The 14762-nt window shown below is 57.2% G+C and overlaps 6 protein-coding genes across 6 annotated transcripts; 4 read left to right on the forward strand and 2 right to left on the reverse strand.

The window, feature by feature from the left end:
* Positions 1 to 788: 788 nt before the first annotated feature.
* E0L32_007658 (uncharacterized protein) lies at positions 789 to 4486 on the forward strand (the record flags this gene model as incomplete). Its single annotated transcript, XM_031142426.1, has 3 exons — positions 789 to 969; positions 1086 to 3970; positions 4037 to 4486. 3 exons carry the CDS (start codon positions 789 to 791, stop codon positions 4484 to 4486), a joined length of 3516 nt encoding a protein of 1171 aa, XP_030993390.1.
* Positions 4487 to 5174: 688 nt separating this feature from the next.
* Positions 5175 to 6272, forward strand: E0L32_007659 (uncharacterized protein; the record flags this gene model as incomplete). Its single annotated transcript, XM_031142427.1, has 1 exon — positions 5175 to 6272. One exon carries the CDS (start codon positions 5175 to 5177, stop codon positions 6270 to 6272), a length of 1098 nt encoding a protein of 365 aa, XP_030993391.1.
* A 1342-nt stretch (positions 6273 to 7614) lies between these two features.
* On the reverse strand, positions 7615 to 9253 carry E0L32_007660 (uncharacterized protein; the record flags this gene model as incomplete). Its single annotated transcript, XM_031142428.1, has 3 exons — positions 7615 to 8173; positions 8274 to 8889; positions 9091 to 9253. 3 exons carry the CDS (start codon positions 9251 to 9253, stop codon positions 7615 to 7617), a joined length of 1338 nt encoding a protein of 445 aa, XP_030993392.1.
* Positions 9254 to 9806: 553 nt separating this feature from the next.
* E0L32_007661 (uncharacterized protein) lies at positions 9807 to 12122 on the forward strand (the record flags this gene model as incomplete). The annotated part of the gene is made up of 3 exons (XM_031142429.1): positions 9807 to 9822; positions 9875 to 10002; positions 10071 to 12122. 3 exons carry the CDS (start codon positions 9807 to 9809, stop codon positions 12120 to 12122), a joined length of 2196 nt encoding a protein of 731 aa, XP_030993393.1.
* Positions 12123 to 12561: 439 nt separating this feature from the next.
* E0L32_007662 (uncharacterized protein) lies at positions 12562 to 13401 on the forward strand (the record flags this gene model as incomplete). The annotated part of the gene is made up of 2 exons (XM_031142430.1): positions 12562 to 12840; positions 12982 to 13401. 2 exons carry the CDS (start codon positions 12562 to 12564, stop codon positions 13399 to 13401), a joined length of 699 nt encoding a protein of 232 aa, XP_030993394.1.
* Positions 13402 to 13732: 331 nt separating this feature from the next.
* Positions 13733 to 14335, reverse strand: E0L32_007663 (uncharacterized protein; the record flags this gene model as incomplete). The annotated part of the gene is made up of 3 exons (XM_031142432.1): positions 13733 to 14123; positions 14209 to 14239; positions 14293 to 14335. 3 exons carry the CDS (start codon positions 14333 to 14335, stop codon positions 13733 to 13735), a joined length of 465 nt encoding a protein of 154 aa, XP_030993395.1.
* Positions 14336 to 14762: the final 427 nt, after the last annotated feature.

The raw sequence follows: 14762 nt of genomic DNA on the forward strand, positions 1-14762 counted from the left end.
TCAAGCGATGGACTTGCAGATCTAACGGCCCATGCGGAAATGGCCTGGGAAGACTTGCGAAACAAAGAACGGGATCAACTCTCATGTCAAAGCACAGGTTGGACTCTTTTAAAGAAGACAAAACAGTATGGTATTGAATGCACACCATGGGCATCCTAGGTAGTGCTTTATCCCCAGCCTTCCTTTTACCTAAGGCTCAGACAACACCATCCATGGATGGATTGAAGACCAGGGCTGCAGCTACTGAGCATTAGTGCCCTGTGACACCCACTCCATCACCCGTGGACCCCACTCCTCCTCCACTATCTTCGTTCCCGTCAGCGGGTGCCCCGTGCAATTGGTGCTGAGCAGCAGGCCCAACACCAGCTGAGGGGGGCCACCATCCGAATTGTGTGTCCAACTGAGACCTCATGGCCGCCTTTTGTCGACGCAAGCACCACTTCATACCTTGAATCATCACATTCCCGCGCCGGCCGAGCCACTGTCTCACCCTCCTCCTACCTTTCCCCAGATTCCTCTCGTCTGTCATGGTCTGACAGAGTTGTGTGTTTTCAATCTGTTCTGTCTGTTCCTTTCCTTCCTTTCCTCCCGCCCCTGCCGGTCGCATCGTCCCGTGTTGACGTTTTCAACTGCCCACCGTGCAACTTGGGACTAAATCTCCGCACTGCCTGCAGCCTCAGTCTCCAGCAACGGCGGCACCGTGGTTTCCGCATCCGCCACACCCTCGCAGACACGACTGTTGTCCCTTCTGAAGTCGCCCATGGGCTTCCGTTTCACACACATCCACCATGGACTCGAATAGACGCGATGCCCGCGCGTCGTCGCAGCACAGTCGTGAATCCTCGCCTCCCTCGCCCACCGACAACAGATTTCCCGCCCGATTCGAGCCCATCACCGGACGCGATGACGGCCTTTCCGAGAGCTTCCAGTCTACCGACACCGTTCGTCGAAGGTTTGAACCCAGCTACGGTATGTACCCTGGCGCCATCTCGAAGCCAAGAACTCCTCTCAGCTGCAAGCCTTCAGTCCCACTCTTGCCCAGCCGGGATGTTAGCTAATGTATACTCCCTTTCTTCTCTCTCTAGGTACGACTCTGTCGCCATCCCAGTCCACTCCTTCCCAGCTGCCCATCGAAGGCACCCCGACCGAACTTGGGCACCACTCGCGATCCGGCACCGGCCAGTCCATACCCTCTGCCCGATCTCCCATGCCAGCACCCGATCGAGGTCGAGGAAAACCACGAAAACCCCCCATGAGCCGACGCCCTTCGAGCAACACCCAAGCTCCTCACAGGGGTGAGGTCTTTTCCGTCGACGATGCCCTAGACGAGGTCGAGGCCGACCAGGCCGAGAGGAACACCAGCTACTCCAACACTGCCGCCTCGGTCAGGCGGCGCACTGCTGCTGCCACCCCATCTCTGTCCCGAGTCCGGTCCCATCGCGAAGCTGCCCACGAGGACACGCCCGACGAAACCGACCAGGAAGAGGCGCCGCACCCTGCCCATCTCCCCCACGGCGGCCATATCGATCCGCCCGAGGATCATGACCCCGGCGAGGAGGAAGACCTGGCGACCGTGCAGGGCGTTGACGACCAGGACGAGGAGGTCCACCACGATGAGGACGAAGATGACGGAGACCTAAGCGATGCCGAGAGCTTCACCCTCAAGGACAGGCAGCAAGCCATCAACGAGACACATCCCTTCGGTATCAGGCTATGGAAGCCCGCTCTGTACAAGAAGGACCGCTCCGTGCAGAAGAACGCTGAAGGCGACATCCACTCCTCGCCCGGCGGGAGGGTCAGCAACTGGCTGCTGTTTTTCAACCTCATTTGGACGCTGTGCTTTGGCTGGTGGATGTCCATCATAGCCTTCGCCGGTGCTCTCGTCTGTTTTCTTTTTGCTGCCGCTCCCAGCGGCAGAGAGTACGGGCGTGTGCTGTGGGGCCTGTCTGGCTATCTTTTCTATCCTTTCGGCAAGTTCATCAGGCTCGAGCAGCAGGACATGTATCTGGATGAAGACCAGGGCGAAGGCCGCAGCATCAGCGAGTACGAGCAGTGGCAGAGTGGCGATCTCGAGTATGGCCGTCTCTTCTTTGGTCCTGAGAGGAACCGCTCCATCATCGGCCGTTCCCGACGAAGCATCGACTCGGAGCCAAGCGAGACCGACAGCCTGTTGGGCCGCATGCGACGCGGCGACCATGCCGGCGACTCTGACCCCGACCTCCCTCGCATCAAGAGGCGTCTCTTTGGCCGTGGACAGTGGAACATTGGGCGCGTCATCTTCTTCGTCTTCTTCTACGGTCTCGTCGCGCCGTCGCTCTTTATCGTGTCGGGAATCTGCTGGTTTTTGGTCTTCTGGATCCCCATGGGAAAGGTGACCATGCTCCTGTTTGACCACCTCAGACGCCACCCCTTGGCCCTGTCGTTCGAGTCCGACCTGTCGTCCGCCAGGGCGCCTGCTGCTCCCCATTCGTCCATAATCGTCTGCACCTACCGTGCCGTCGGCCTCAAGTACTGGAAGTACACTGTTGACGGCACCAACATCTTCCTCATCAACCTGATGGCCGTCGTCCTCTTTGTCATCTTTGACTGGCTTGTTCTGGAAGGCGTACTGCACATCGACATTTTCGTCACCTCACCGGCATTCCTTTTCGTAGCTGGCCTGTTCTCCATCATCCCCCTAGCTTACTTCATCGGACAGGCGGTGGCTTCCATCTCCGCTCAGTCATCCATGGGTTTGGGCGCAGCCATCAACGCCTTCTTCTCGACGATTGTTGAGGTCTTCCTCTACTGTGTTGCTCTCCAGCAGGGCAAGGGCCAGCTTGTCGAGGGTAGTATCGTCGGCAGCATCTTCGCCGGCATTCTCTTCCTGCCGGGCCTCTCCATGTGCTTCGGTGCCATCAAGAGGAAGACGCAGCGCTTCAATGCCAGATCAGCCGGTGTCACCTCGACCATGTTGCTCTTTGCCGTCATCGGCGCGTTTGGGCCGACTCTGTTCTACCAGATCTACGGCACGCACGAGCTCAATTGTCTCGACTGCGTCAACTTCGATGCGGAGGATAAGTCCACCGCGCGTGACTGTCGACGGTGTTACTTTTCCCAGGTCCCCGCTCTGGATGACCGCTTCTACATTGAGGCTGTCAGGCCTTACTGCTATCTCGCCGCTGGCATGCTGTTCCTCTCCTACATCATCGGGCTGTGGTTTACCCTCCGGACCCATGCTGCCGTCATCTGGAACACCGAGGTTGAGGAGAAGAAGCAGGAAGAGGTGCACACGCTGCCTCGGAGCTCCGTGATGCCTTCTGTAGCTGAAGCCTCTGGCGCTGATATTCGCGACTCCCACCTCTATAAGCGAATCCTCGGTCAGTCACTCAAACAGGCAGGGCTCCAACCCCGGCTAGATACCCTCAGTCGCCACGGCTCGGCTATCAGCACCGGTTCCATGTCGGGCCCTGCCAACGGTTCTCTGACACCGCATGTCGTCCCGCCCAAGGCAGTGGACGCAGACCATGCTCACACCGTGCACATTCCCGGTCTAACTGACGCCCAGAACAATGATCTCACTCACCAGGTTGCCGAGATAGCAGCTACGGCCGCCACGATTGCTGCTCGGGACTCGTCGCACCCTCTGCACCACAACCGCCGCATCTCCGCTCGCGATACCACTACCCGTGCCGCACTCGGCACCCCGCGCCCCGTTCCCGTCCGCACCACCACGCTCCCCGACCATGACCCCGCCGCTGATCCGACGGCTACTGCCCACTCTGGTGCTGCAGCTCACGGCGGCCACGACGCGCCCAACTGGAGCCGGCTCAAGTCCTCGATCATTCTCATGGGTGCTACTGTGCTCTACGCTATCATCGCCGAGATCTTGGTCGACACGGTCGATGTGGTTCTCGAGGGGTTTGCGATCGATGAGAAGTTCCTCGGCATCACTCTGTTTGCGCTCGTGCCCAACACGACCGAGTTTCTGGTAAGTGTTACGGCGCCACCTTTGCCTTCGCTGATGAATCCATTTTGCTAATATGAGCTTTGATAGAACGCCATCTCATTCGCCATGAACGGCAACATTGCGCTCTCTATGGAGATTGGTTCCGCGTACGCGCTGCAGGTCTGCCTGCTGCAGATCCCCGCTCTGGTGCTCTACTCGGCCCTCTCGCCTGGGCCCCTGACTTTGCCTCCCGACCTCGACCCCTCGCACTACACCTTTTCTCTCTTGTTCCCGCAGTGGGACATGGTCACCGTCATCCTCTGCGTCTTCCTCCTCAGCTACATGTACGGCGAAGGGAAGAGCAACTACTTCAAGGGCAGCATCCTCCTGCTGAGCTATTTGGTCGTCGTGGTGGGCTTCTTCTTCAGCGGCACGTCCTCGGGCATGGACACCATCGGCGCAGCGGGTGGTCCGAGCCGATTTGATAGGATGGGCAGCGACGGCAACTTTATCTCGTTTAAGACGATTGGGCGATCGAAGAGTGGTGTTGCTTATTGAGAGAACTATCGGCTGTTGTCACCGGCTAGCGTTCTGATAAAACTCTCCATTTTTTCCTGTCTTGTCACTTGGAGTACCAGGGTCGGGTCGTCATCGTGAATCCGGGAGAAGCATATAAGGGGCAGAAAGGGGCATGGCGTGGTATCTCTCCTATGTTCCCAGACGCCGATAATACTATTTCCTTTGGACGACGTGTTTTCTCGTTTACAGGCACACAAGCGCAAACAGGGTGTGAAAGCTGGTTTCTGGGGAAGAGGGCTTGCTATGAGTCCATAGATTGCCATCGTCTTATTGCGGAAGGATCGGAGATGAATAAATCCCATGAAAGCGCTTTGCTCAGTTCATAGTTGTTGTACTTGGATGCCGACAAAACTAAGCAGCTCGCACGACACACTCTCATAGCCGTGGGTGCAGCACTCACTCTGCCGTACCAGGTTTGCTCTCCGGGATTGGTCCGTAAGTGTGAGAATTGACCCCGCTTGGTCCACAGACCTACCTACGTACATCCAGATGATCACGGGTGTTCCAACCCCTGAACTTAACGTCGTAGTCAACGTAGCTCGAAGACTCGGGAATGAATTACCTTGAGGTCAGACTTGTGCCGAGGATCTTGTCTCATGTAGCTAGCCCTTGATTGCCAATTCTAAGCACCGCATCAAACAGCCTGGCCAGAGTTCTTGCCCCGCAAATGTCGGAAGAACAGCCCGCCGCCAGTGTCCCCGCGCGCCCGCCGCCCCTGCCAGCCTTCATCGAGCGCTCCTTGCGCGCGCAGCAGATGCTCCCGTCGCACCGGCCCGTGCGGGAGTTCTTCGCCCGGGCCCTGGCCGACTTCCAGGCCTCGGGTCGCGGGTTCCAGGTCCTCTGCACCGCCGGCCATGCCAGCCGGGAGATGCCCAGGGGAGCCGACGCACTACCACCACCACCACGGCCATCGCCATCGCCAGGAGCGGGCCGGCGACTGGTAGTGCTGGACTCGTCGTTCAACCCGCCGACGCAGGCGCACATGCGGATGGCGGTCGACGCGCTGCGCGGCGGCGGCGGCAGTAGTAAGAGGCTGGTGCTGCTGCTGTCGGTCAACAACGCGGACAAGAAGCCCAAGCCGGCGGGGTTCGAGCAGCGGATGGCGATGATGTGGGCCTTTGCGAGGGACATGCACGGGGAGCTATCGGGCGCGGGAACGGGCGCGGAGCGGGCAGGAGGAGGAGAGCAAGAGGGCCGGGATGATGGCGGGATGCCCATCGACATTGCGCTCACGACGAAGGCTTACTTTCACGACAAGAGTTCTGCGATTGCAGAGGATGGGTTTTATGGCGCCGACGGGCCTGAGCAGGAGCAGGAGCAGGAGCAGGAGTTCCTCACGGGCTACGACACGCTGATTCGGATCTTCAACCCCAAGTACTACAGCTCGCCGGCGTCGCCCAACTACCAGCCCTCTGCAGGAGAAGAGACGCCGATGAAGAGGGCGCTGTCGCCGTTCTTTGGGCGCGCGCGGCTGAGGGTGGTGATGAGGGCCGACGACGAGTGGGGCGGGCGGGAGGAGCAGGTGCGGTACGTGGAGGGGCTGAAGGGCCCCGACGGGTTGCTGAGGAAGGTCGGCGGGCGGGAGGAGTGGGCGGACAAGATTGACCTCGTGGAGGGCCGGCGGGAAGGAGAGGAGATTGTGAGCAGCACGCTGGCGAGGGCGGCGGCCAAGGCGAAGGACTGGGCGGCGCTGGGGAAGCTGGTGAGCCCGGAGGTCGGGAGGTGGATTGAGCGGGAGGGACTGTATGAGGAGGAGGAAGGATGATGAATGGTGTATTGGTTGCGATTGCAACTACCTAGGTATGACTGAAATGTGAGCAAGTCTCACGATCAGAGGTATTGATCTACATGTCTGCACCTAGGAAAGACGGTAAAACAGTAGATCTTGGAGGGGGAATCCATCGATCGAAGGATGCTGTCCATGGTTAGAGAACTGCCGCATATCAATCATCCCTTCATATGCATCATGACGAGCCTCTTAACATCGCACCTGATGCATCGCGCCCTCGGACGTGGTTGGCAAGAGTAAAAATCTGCACTGCAGCCGCTGAGATGCGAAAATCGGCAGAAAGCCCCTGTCGCGTGGGCGGTGTCTCGAAATTTTAGCGGTGAGGCACGGCAGTACACAAAATTTGCAGGCTCGCCAGGGCGGGGCACGGACCACCCGCCGCCTCTATAAAAATCCCGCCGCCCACGCTGAACTTTCAGTTCTCCTTTTCTTCTTTTTTTTCTTCATGTCGACAATACTTCAGAGAATCATTTCTATAGTAGTTGTCCTCTTCTTGGTTCCCTAAAAGAGCCACAGATCCCACCCTGGTTGATGACCAAAAATCCTCGGCGCCCTAGAGTGAAGCATACCACCGGTGTAGCAGCCGGAACTTCTCGCACTGCCTGCAAAGGCGGCGGCCCGTCTTTCCCTTCGGGGTCCGACGGTGCTGTACTAGAGAGTTGGTGATGATCTTTACCCCGATTTCCCAGGGTCTTGCCTTCGGGCGCTTGGGCGGGGTGGGTGCCGATGGACGTCTGACAGGCCTCTTTCATTTCTTTTTCATTGCGCTCTCGGGCTGGTTCCCGGGACGCGAAGAAGAAGCTTTGCCCTGGTGATCTGTTGCTCTGGACTTGGACCTTTTTCTTTTTTGCTTGAAATGGACCTTGACATGCGTATTGTAGGTTCAGTCTGACCCTTCGTATCCTTTTACCGTCAACTCTTTACGGTCATGTCATTGGATGTATCCACGAAGGGCTCCTTGCATTAAATGATTTAGCAGTTAGCAGTGTATCGCCAGCCAAAAAAGTCACAGAAGCCTCGGGCGCATATGTTTATCGATATTCATCAGGTAAGTTGATCTGGCTAGTGCTCATAGTGCTCCTTTCTCTTGTCCATGTGCCATCCGGCATGGAGGCCAGAGATGCCATGCTTGCTTTTCCCACAGTTTTCCATCGTCACCATGACTGCCATTGGGTATCATAATGCATGTCCCATCTCCTGAACCAGTATCCCCAACGCCCATCATGAAATGCAAAAAGGCAACACCACCGCTCAATCCATGTAATAGACTTGGCCGTGTCAGAGTGCTGAACGCTGCCACACAATAATCGCGTCCAGCTCATCGGATCTCGGGCTCGCGCATGAAGTCCGGGATGCCCATGCCACCGAATCCCGCATCGCCGCTCGCCTTGCCCGGCGAACGCGACAAGAAGTAGAGCTCGGCGTCCTCCTCGTCCAGGCCGTGGTACGCGTTCTGCTGCCTCTGCCGCCGCGGCGACTCGTCGATCAGGTGCTCGACCTCGCGCAGCGCGCCCTCCTCGTAGGCCCCGCCGGCGACCGACTCGTCGAGCGCGTACAGCTTGATGCCGCGGATATGCGTGTCCTTGCCGTTCTGGTGGTTCTCCTTGACCTGCATCTGCACGATCCAGCAGCACAGCGAGCGGCCGTCGTCGCCGCCGCCCACGTTGGACAGGTCGATATCCTGCCAGCCGATGGGGCTCGACAGGGGCAGCGACGCGAACTCGACGAGGTCGTGGTGGCCCGTGCCCGCCGAGAAGACGACGAAAGTGGGCGTGTACGACTCGTCCTGGCTGTAGTCGACGTAGAACCGGATGGCGCGGATCTCGACGCGCCGGAGGAAGTGGATGGTCAGGAGGTGAGGCTGCTGGCCGTCTGATCTGGTTTTGTGCAATCTCGTGTGAGCAGAGGGACCTGTATGGATGAAAGGCGGCGGGATGATATATTGTGAGATGATATGAGATGAGGGGTTGAACTTACTGCCAGTACTTATCTAAGTCATCGTGCAAGAGCTCCTCGACTCCATTGCCAGGCTTGTGGCTGCTGACGCTGAAGTGGGCGAGGTTGTTGATCTCCTTGAGGCCCATAGCCGCGGCATCAAACAGGTTGACGGGCGCCGCGTCCTGAAGCTCGGACTTGTCGTGGTCCGTCTGGTCAAAGTCGTCCTCTGCCTGGCTGTCCTCGTCCGGGTCGCCAATCAGCTCGTCGAGGTCCTCGTCCTCGTCCAGCCCGTGCTCCTCCAGCGCCTCCCTGAAGCGGCGATTGACCGGCCAGTCGGCGTTATCGACCTCGGCGTCGGCCTCGAGGTCGCCCGCGTCAAAACTCTCGTAGTACTCCGCCAGAGACGAGTCCTCAATCTCTTCTATGCCCCCTGGTGGGTGATTGTATCTCGCGTTAGTGACTGCGTCGATCTCGGACTCGGCATAGATGCCCATGGCGATGCCATATGCTGCGTCGATCTCGTTCTCCTGATCGAAGGTGATGGGTGGTCGCTTGACCGGGGCCCGCATCTCGAGGGGGATGTTCATGTTTAGAGGCTGCAGAGCCCGCCTGGGTATGAGGTCTCGAGACGCCATCTTCAAGGCGATGCGACGGTCTGAGGAGTTGGGGTAGAAGTATGATATTGAAAGGATGCTCAGGTTGAGATGGGCTGAGAAGGTGAGAGGGACTTGGAGGCGAGGAATGAGATGAAAGAGAGCTCAAGGAGGCCCTTGCACTTGACAAAAACAACCCCGAGAGGGGCTATTTCGGCTATGATTGAAGACAACGTGAAGAAAGCAAGGTTCACGAGACTCACTGTGTGTTCTTTCCCGGCCTGCATTCACCGGCTGAACGAGTGAGGGCGGAGTGTGAGCAGATGAAGCGGCAGCCAGGGCAGCGCCTCTAGCGCTGGCACCTGAGAATAATGATCGAGCGTGAGAGAGAGCCCGTCGAGGGCCTCTCTGATTGTCTGGATCCATGCTGGCCCAGGTCGAGGAAGGGTAGTGAGGGTGAAGTATCACATATCTAGGTTTGGTGACGTCGAGGGATGAGGCGCTTTTGTTGGTGTCGCCAAAGAGTCCTTGCAAGTAAACAAGCCAGTAATCCAACCCATTGGCGCCAATGGCGCTGACTTCACTCCCCACAAGACCCAGCTGAGCTTTAACACTAGCGCTGTGAGACCGCCCTGGAGTGAATTCTACTGCCTGTACGGAGTAAAAACAGGGCGCCGCAGGCTTGTGGGAGCGGCTGAGACCACGTGAATTCGGGTTTGGGCTCGCGTTTGTAGACCCCTCTTGCCTTCTTTGAGAGCTACCGCGACGCGCCATTCAATTAAACAGCTTCGGCATTACACCAGGCAGAAGCCCCGGGTCCGAGGGACGAAAATCTTCAACACGACCTTCCCTGACCACGAGGTCTTCGATTGGATTTGGGTTCAACGGCGGATATTGATTTCCTCTGTGGAAACTGAAGATCTACTTGTCGCCTTTTCCTCTCGTGGAGTTCCAGCGTTTTTGTCGTCTCGTGCCCACGATGGCTTCAAACATAGGTGTGTGCCTCACCCTTCACGAGCACTTCTGCCAATACTAACCCCTTCCCAGACCCCGATACGATCCGCATACTGATCGCCACCGACAACCATGTGGGCTACGAGGAGCGAGATCCGATTCGCAAAGATGACAGCTGGAAAACCTTTGATGAGGTTATTAGCCTCGCCAAGAAGCAGGATGTATGGCTGCACTGCCCAACTTCTGAGTTGGAAATTCCTGAACACCCCGCTGACTCAAGCTCTGGCAGGTCGACATGGTTCTCTTGGCCGGCGATTTATTCCACGACAACAAGCCTTCCCGCAAGTCCATGTACCAGGTCATGCGGACTCTGCGCAAGAACTGCCTTGGCATGAAGCCCTGCGAGCTGGAGTTTCTAAGCGACGCCAACGAAGTCTTCGAGGGTGCATTCGGTCATGTCAACTACGAAGACCCCGATATCAACATCTCCATACCTGTTTTCTCGATCCACGGGAATCATGACGACCCCAGTGGCGAGGGCCACTTCTGCTCTCTGGATCTGCTCCAGGTCGCCGGACTGGTCAACTATTTTGGCCGTATCCCCGAGGCTGACAACATCAAGGTCAAGCCCGTCATGCTGCAAAAGGGCAGCACAAAGATCGCTCTGTTTGGTCTCAGCAACGTCCGTGATGAACGCATGTTTCGCACATTCAGAGACCACAAGGTGACGTGGTACCGCCCGAATCAGCAGCAATCCGACTTCTTCAACATCCTCGCCGTGCACCAGAACCACCACGCGCACACTGCCACTGGATATCTGCCCGAGAACATGCTGCCAGACTTTTTAAATCTGGTAGTATGGGGTCACGAGCACGAGTGCCTGATTGACCCTGTGCAGAACCCCGAGACTGGCTTCCACGTCATGCAACCCGGCTCCTCTGTCGCCACTTCTCTGATTCCCGGAGAGGCCGTCACGAAGCATGTCGCTATTCTCAGCGTCACGGGCAAAGAGTTTCAGGTCGAGAAAATCCCTCTAAAGACTGTGCGGCCGTTTGTCACGCAAGAAATCGTCCTTCAGACGGATAAGCGGTTCAAAGATCTTGTCAAGAAGAAAGACAATCGGCACGAGTTGACAAAGAGGCTGATGCATGTGGTCGAAGAGATGATTGAGCAAGCAAACGCGGACTGGCTGGCCGTTCAAGAGGAGGCCGACGATTCGGAGGAGCAACCTCTGCCTCTGATACGACTCAAGGTCGAATACACAGCTCCGGAGGGAAGCAGTTTCGACGTCGAGAACCCTCAGCGGTTTTCAAATCGCTTTGTTGGCAAGGTTGCCAACACCAACGATGTGGTCTACTTCTACAGGAAAAAGACTGGCACTACGAAACGAGGCAAGGATGACACAACAGTGCCGGAGATGCAAGAAACCGAAGCCGATCTCGAGACAATCAAGGTCGAAGCACTGGTCCAAGAATACCTTGCCGCGCAGTCCCTCAAGATTCTGCCACAGGGAGAGTTTGGTGATGCGGTGAATCAGTTTGTCAACAAGGACGACAAGCATGCCATGGAGACATTCGTGTCTGGCTCGCTCGCCGACCAGCTGAAGGATCTTCTGGCCTTGAATTCTGAGGAGCCCCTGGACAATCAGTTCCAGTGGTGGAGAGAAGCACAGGAGAAGAAGTTCCTTGCCGGGCAGGCGCGAAAGGTCCGCAGGCAGAGATACAAACCCAAGCCTGACGATTGGGACTCGGACATGGAGGGCCACTGGGAGAACAACCCCGAAGCTTTGCTGCTCGATGGTGAGCAAGATTCCATGCCGAAACAGCCGTCACGGCAGCGCACTAGGGTGGTCCACGTTCCTGGCGTGGGAGATGACGATGAAGAGATGGATGACGTGCTCATGGACGATGCGCCAGAGCCTGCTCCAAAGACCACCGCCAAGCGAGCTGGGGCAGCACGCACGACCAAGACGGCAGCGGCGACGAAGAAAGCGGCGCCGGCGAAGAAGCCACCTGCGAGGTCCACCAGAGGACGGAAGAAGGGTCCTTTCGAGGACGATTCTGACAATTCTGACGAGGAGGACATGTTTGTGGACGAGGACGAGGAGCCCTCGGCACCGCCTCCGCCCAAGACGGCAGCCAAGCGCTCGCAGCCGGCGAGAAGTTCGGCGCGTACGAGCGCCAAACAGACTACGCTGAACTTTTCGCAGCCGCAGAGACCTGCCACGCAGAGGAAGGGGGCCACGCAGAAGAAGGTGCTCGAGATCAGCGACGATGAGATCTCGGAGGACGAGGATGATGCGTTTGAGACGATGCCGGCTACGAGGAGCCGACGTAGATAAATTCTGAGAGGCTACATCATAAGGCAAGGGCAGTGTAGGGATAATTTGAGGAGGAAAGCTCGCTTTAGACATCTGGCTTTAGCATGAATGATACCTCTTGCATGGAAATGTTGGCTGTTCTTGCTCTACAGGTGGGAGGGTAGTTTGACAGCGCACTACCAGCTCAGCTCAGACTTATCATTAAAATTACTCATATAAAGAGCATTCCTTCAAACTAACCACTCCGCACAGGAATTAATCAATAGGAGACATTCTTGGCAGCATATTGTGTGGTTGCTCGTCACAGTGTTTCTCCAACATACACTAGAAAGGGACGCGCACGTGATCAGATCTTTTAGCGGTCCGTCAGCCATTGCCGCCTCCCCTCCACCAACATCAAAGGAACCTGCTCACAAAGCACATCTCTCCTCAACACCATCTTGCCATCCACACAATCAAGATGGCGTCAATCCCACCGACTGAAAACCCTGCTGCAGCAGCTGCCGGGTCAGCAGCGGACCAAGCGCCCGCCCCTTCGGACGTTGCCGCCCCCGCCGGCGATGTCGCATCTTCACAGCAGACGAATGGCGCCCCGGCCACCCAGCAGCAAGCAACAGCGGCGCCCGCAGTTGCACCAGCAGACGATGCGCAGCCCTCCCTGCCGGACTCCCGACCGGTCACGCGCAAGGATACCTCACTCAAGGACTTTCTCAACAAGATGGACGACTACGCGCCGATTGTACGTTGAACCCTTTTGCCTTCCATCCCCTTCCGTGCCCGCCTGCTCTGCTCTACCTCTACCTATCTCCTTGGCATTCCGAGCCCTATTTCTTCCCTGACTAACGGCTCGCTGCCTTGCGCGGCAATCAATGACATACAGATCCCCGACGCAGTAACAAACTACTACATGACCAAGGCGGGCCTGCCGCCTCCGCCGCAGACCGACCAGCGCCTCGCGCGCCTGCTGGCGCTGGCGACGCAGAAGTTCGTCGCCGACATCGCCGCCGACGCGTACCAGTACAGCCGCATCCGCGGCGGCAACACGAGCAGCGGGTCGAACCCCATGGGCAGCCTGGGCGCCGCGGCGGGCGTGCCAGCGGGCGGTGCTGCGGCGGCGGGGGGCAGCAAGGATGCGGCGGCTGGCGGCAAGGGCGGGCAGCCGCTTGGCGTGCAGAGGCCCGGGTACGGAGGCGGCGGGCAGGGCGGCGGGCAGAACAGGACGGTGCTGACGATGGAGGACTTGGGGATGGCGGCTGGGGAGTATGGGGTGAACGTCAAGAGGAGCGAGTTTTATCGGTGAAGAAGGGAGCGAGCAGAGGGAGGTGCTCGGTTGCATTGCGGGATGTGGGAAATCCATCCTCACACACGGCGTTATTGAGTTTCAGGTGGGCAAGGGACAGGCGTTCTCTTTCACCGGCGTTTTCTGGGGCCCAAATGAGATACTTCTGCAGAACAGCGGTATTCGTTACGTACCAAGTGCAAAAGAATAGAGACTGCCTTGCAATTGCAATGTTGGTATTCTCCTTTTCGATATCTATCATATTGACATATCCGAGGTTCAAGCTTTGTGCATGTGCCCGGTCGGCAGCACCCCATGAAGGCTCCCCTGCCCAAGATGCAAAGGCATAATGCTATGTTTGTACAGTGGTTATAACATGACATCGTCTCGGTACACGACCGTCGTTTTGTTGTATGGTATCGTACATCCTCCCAGACCAGCTCTCGCATCCCTTTAACCACGCGACCAGACGAAGATCTTTCTCGTCCTGCAATGTGGCGAGACATGTTAGCTCATGGTCGTATCGAAGAGACCACTTCTGTGCGGAGGATATGGAAACGTACGGTGAGAACTCGCCCAGTTTGTGGCCGACCATATCCTCGGTGATGGTCACGTCGTGGTAGACCTTGCCGTTGTAGACTTGGAACTTGAGCCCGACAAAGTTGGGCAGGATGGTCGCGGATCGGGCCTGCGTCCTGATAGGGGCCATCTTCTTGCCTGGCTCAACCCGTACGATCGGGAGACTACGTGCAGACTGTTAGTATCTCTCGGGTGGAGGGAGTGAACGGTCGTAAATCTAGTGTCTAGGGGAATGCGCAAAAAGCTTACGGGACGATGTGCGGACCTGCAGAGACGCGCTCTTGTTAGCTAATGGTATGACTGGGTGGTTGTGATAAAACATTGGAAACTTACCCTTCCACACGGATCTCTTTAGCAATACCCTCGTTGGCTGCATGGTGCTGATTTGATTTGCATCCCTCCAGCTTTGCTAGTACCATCGGCGTCTGGAGATCGTCAGATGCGATATCATGGGTCGAAAATTCGGGGGTCGCAGGGGAATCACGTGGCGATAAGATAGCGCTGGCCAGCTCCTAACCTCACCCCTTGAACTGCGAATTGACATCCGACACAGCCAGGAAGAGTTTACGAAGATACGAAGATACTAATTTATCCCCGGTAATAATCTTGGAGAAAATGGAGATGGATTGACTTTGAAAGAACTGGCTTGTTGCTAGAGAATGCTGAGCTCATCGTACCGCCAACATTTCATGAGACATCACCCGAACACTTCGAAAACAAGGATTTCGTCCAGTACAACTCGATCAGAACATGTGGCAGCGACTGGATTAATCGGTGCACGACGCGGGATTTCGAGACTTGTT

This window comes from Thyridium curvatum (assembly GCF_004353045.1).
Source record: "Thyridium curvatum strain D216 chromosome Unknown NODE_47_length_323349_cov_79.126483, whole genome shotgun sequence".
Taxonomy (NCBI): Eukaryota; Fungi; Ascomycota; class Sordariomycetes; order Thyridiales; family Thyridiaceae; genus Thyridium; species Thyridium curvatum.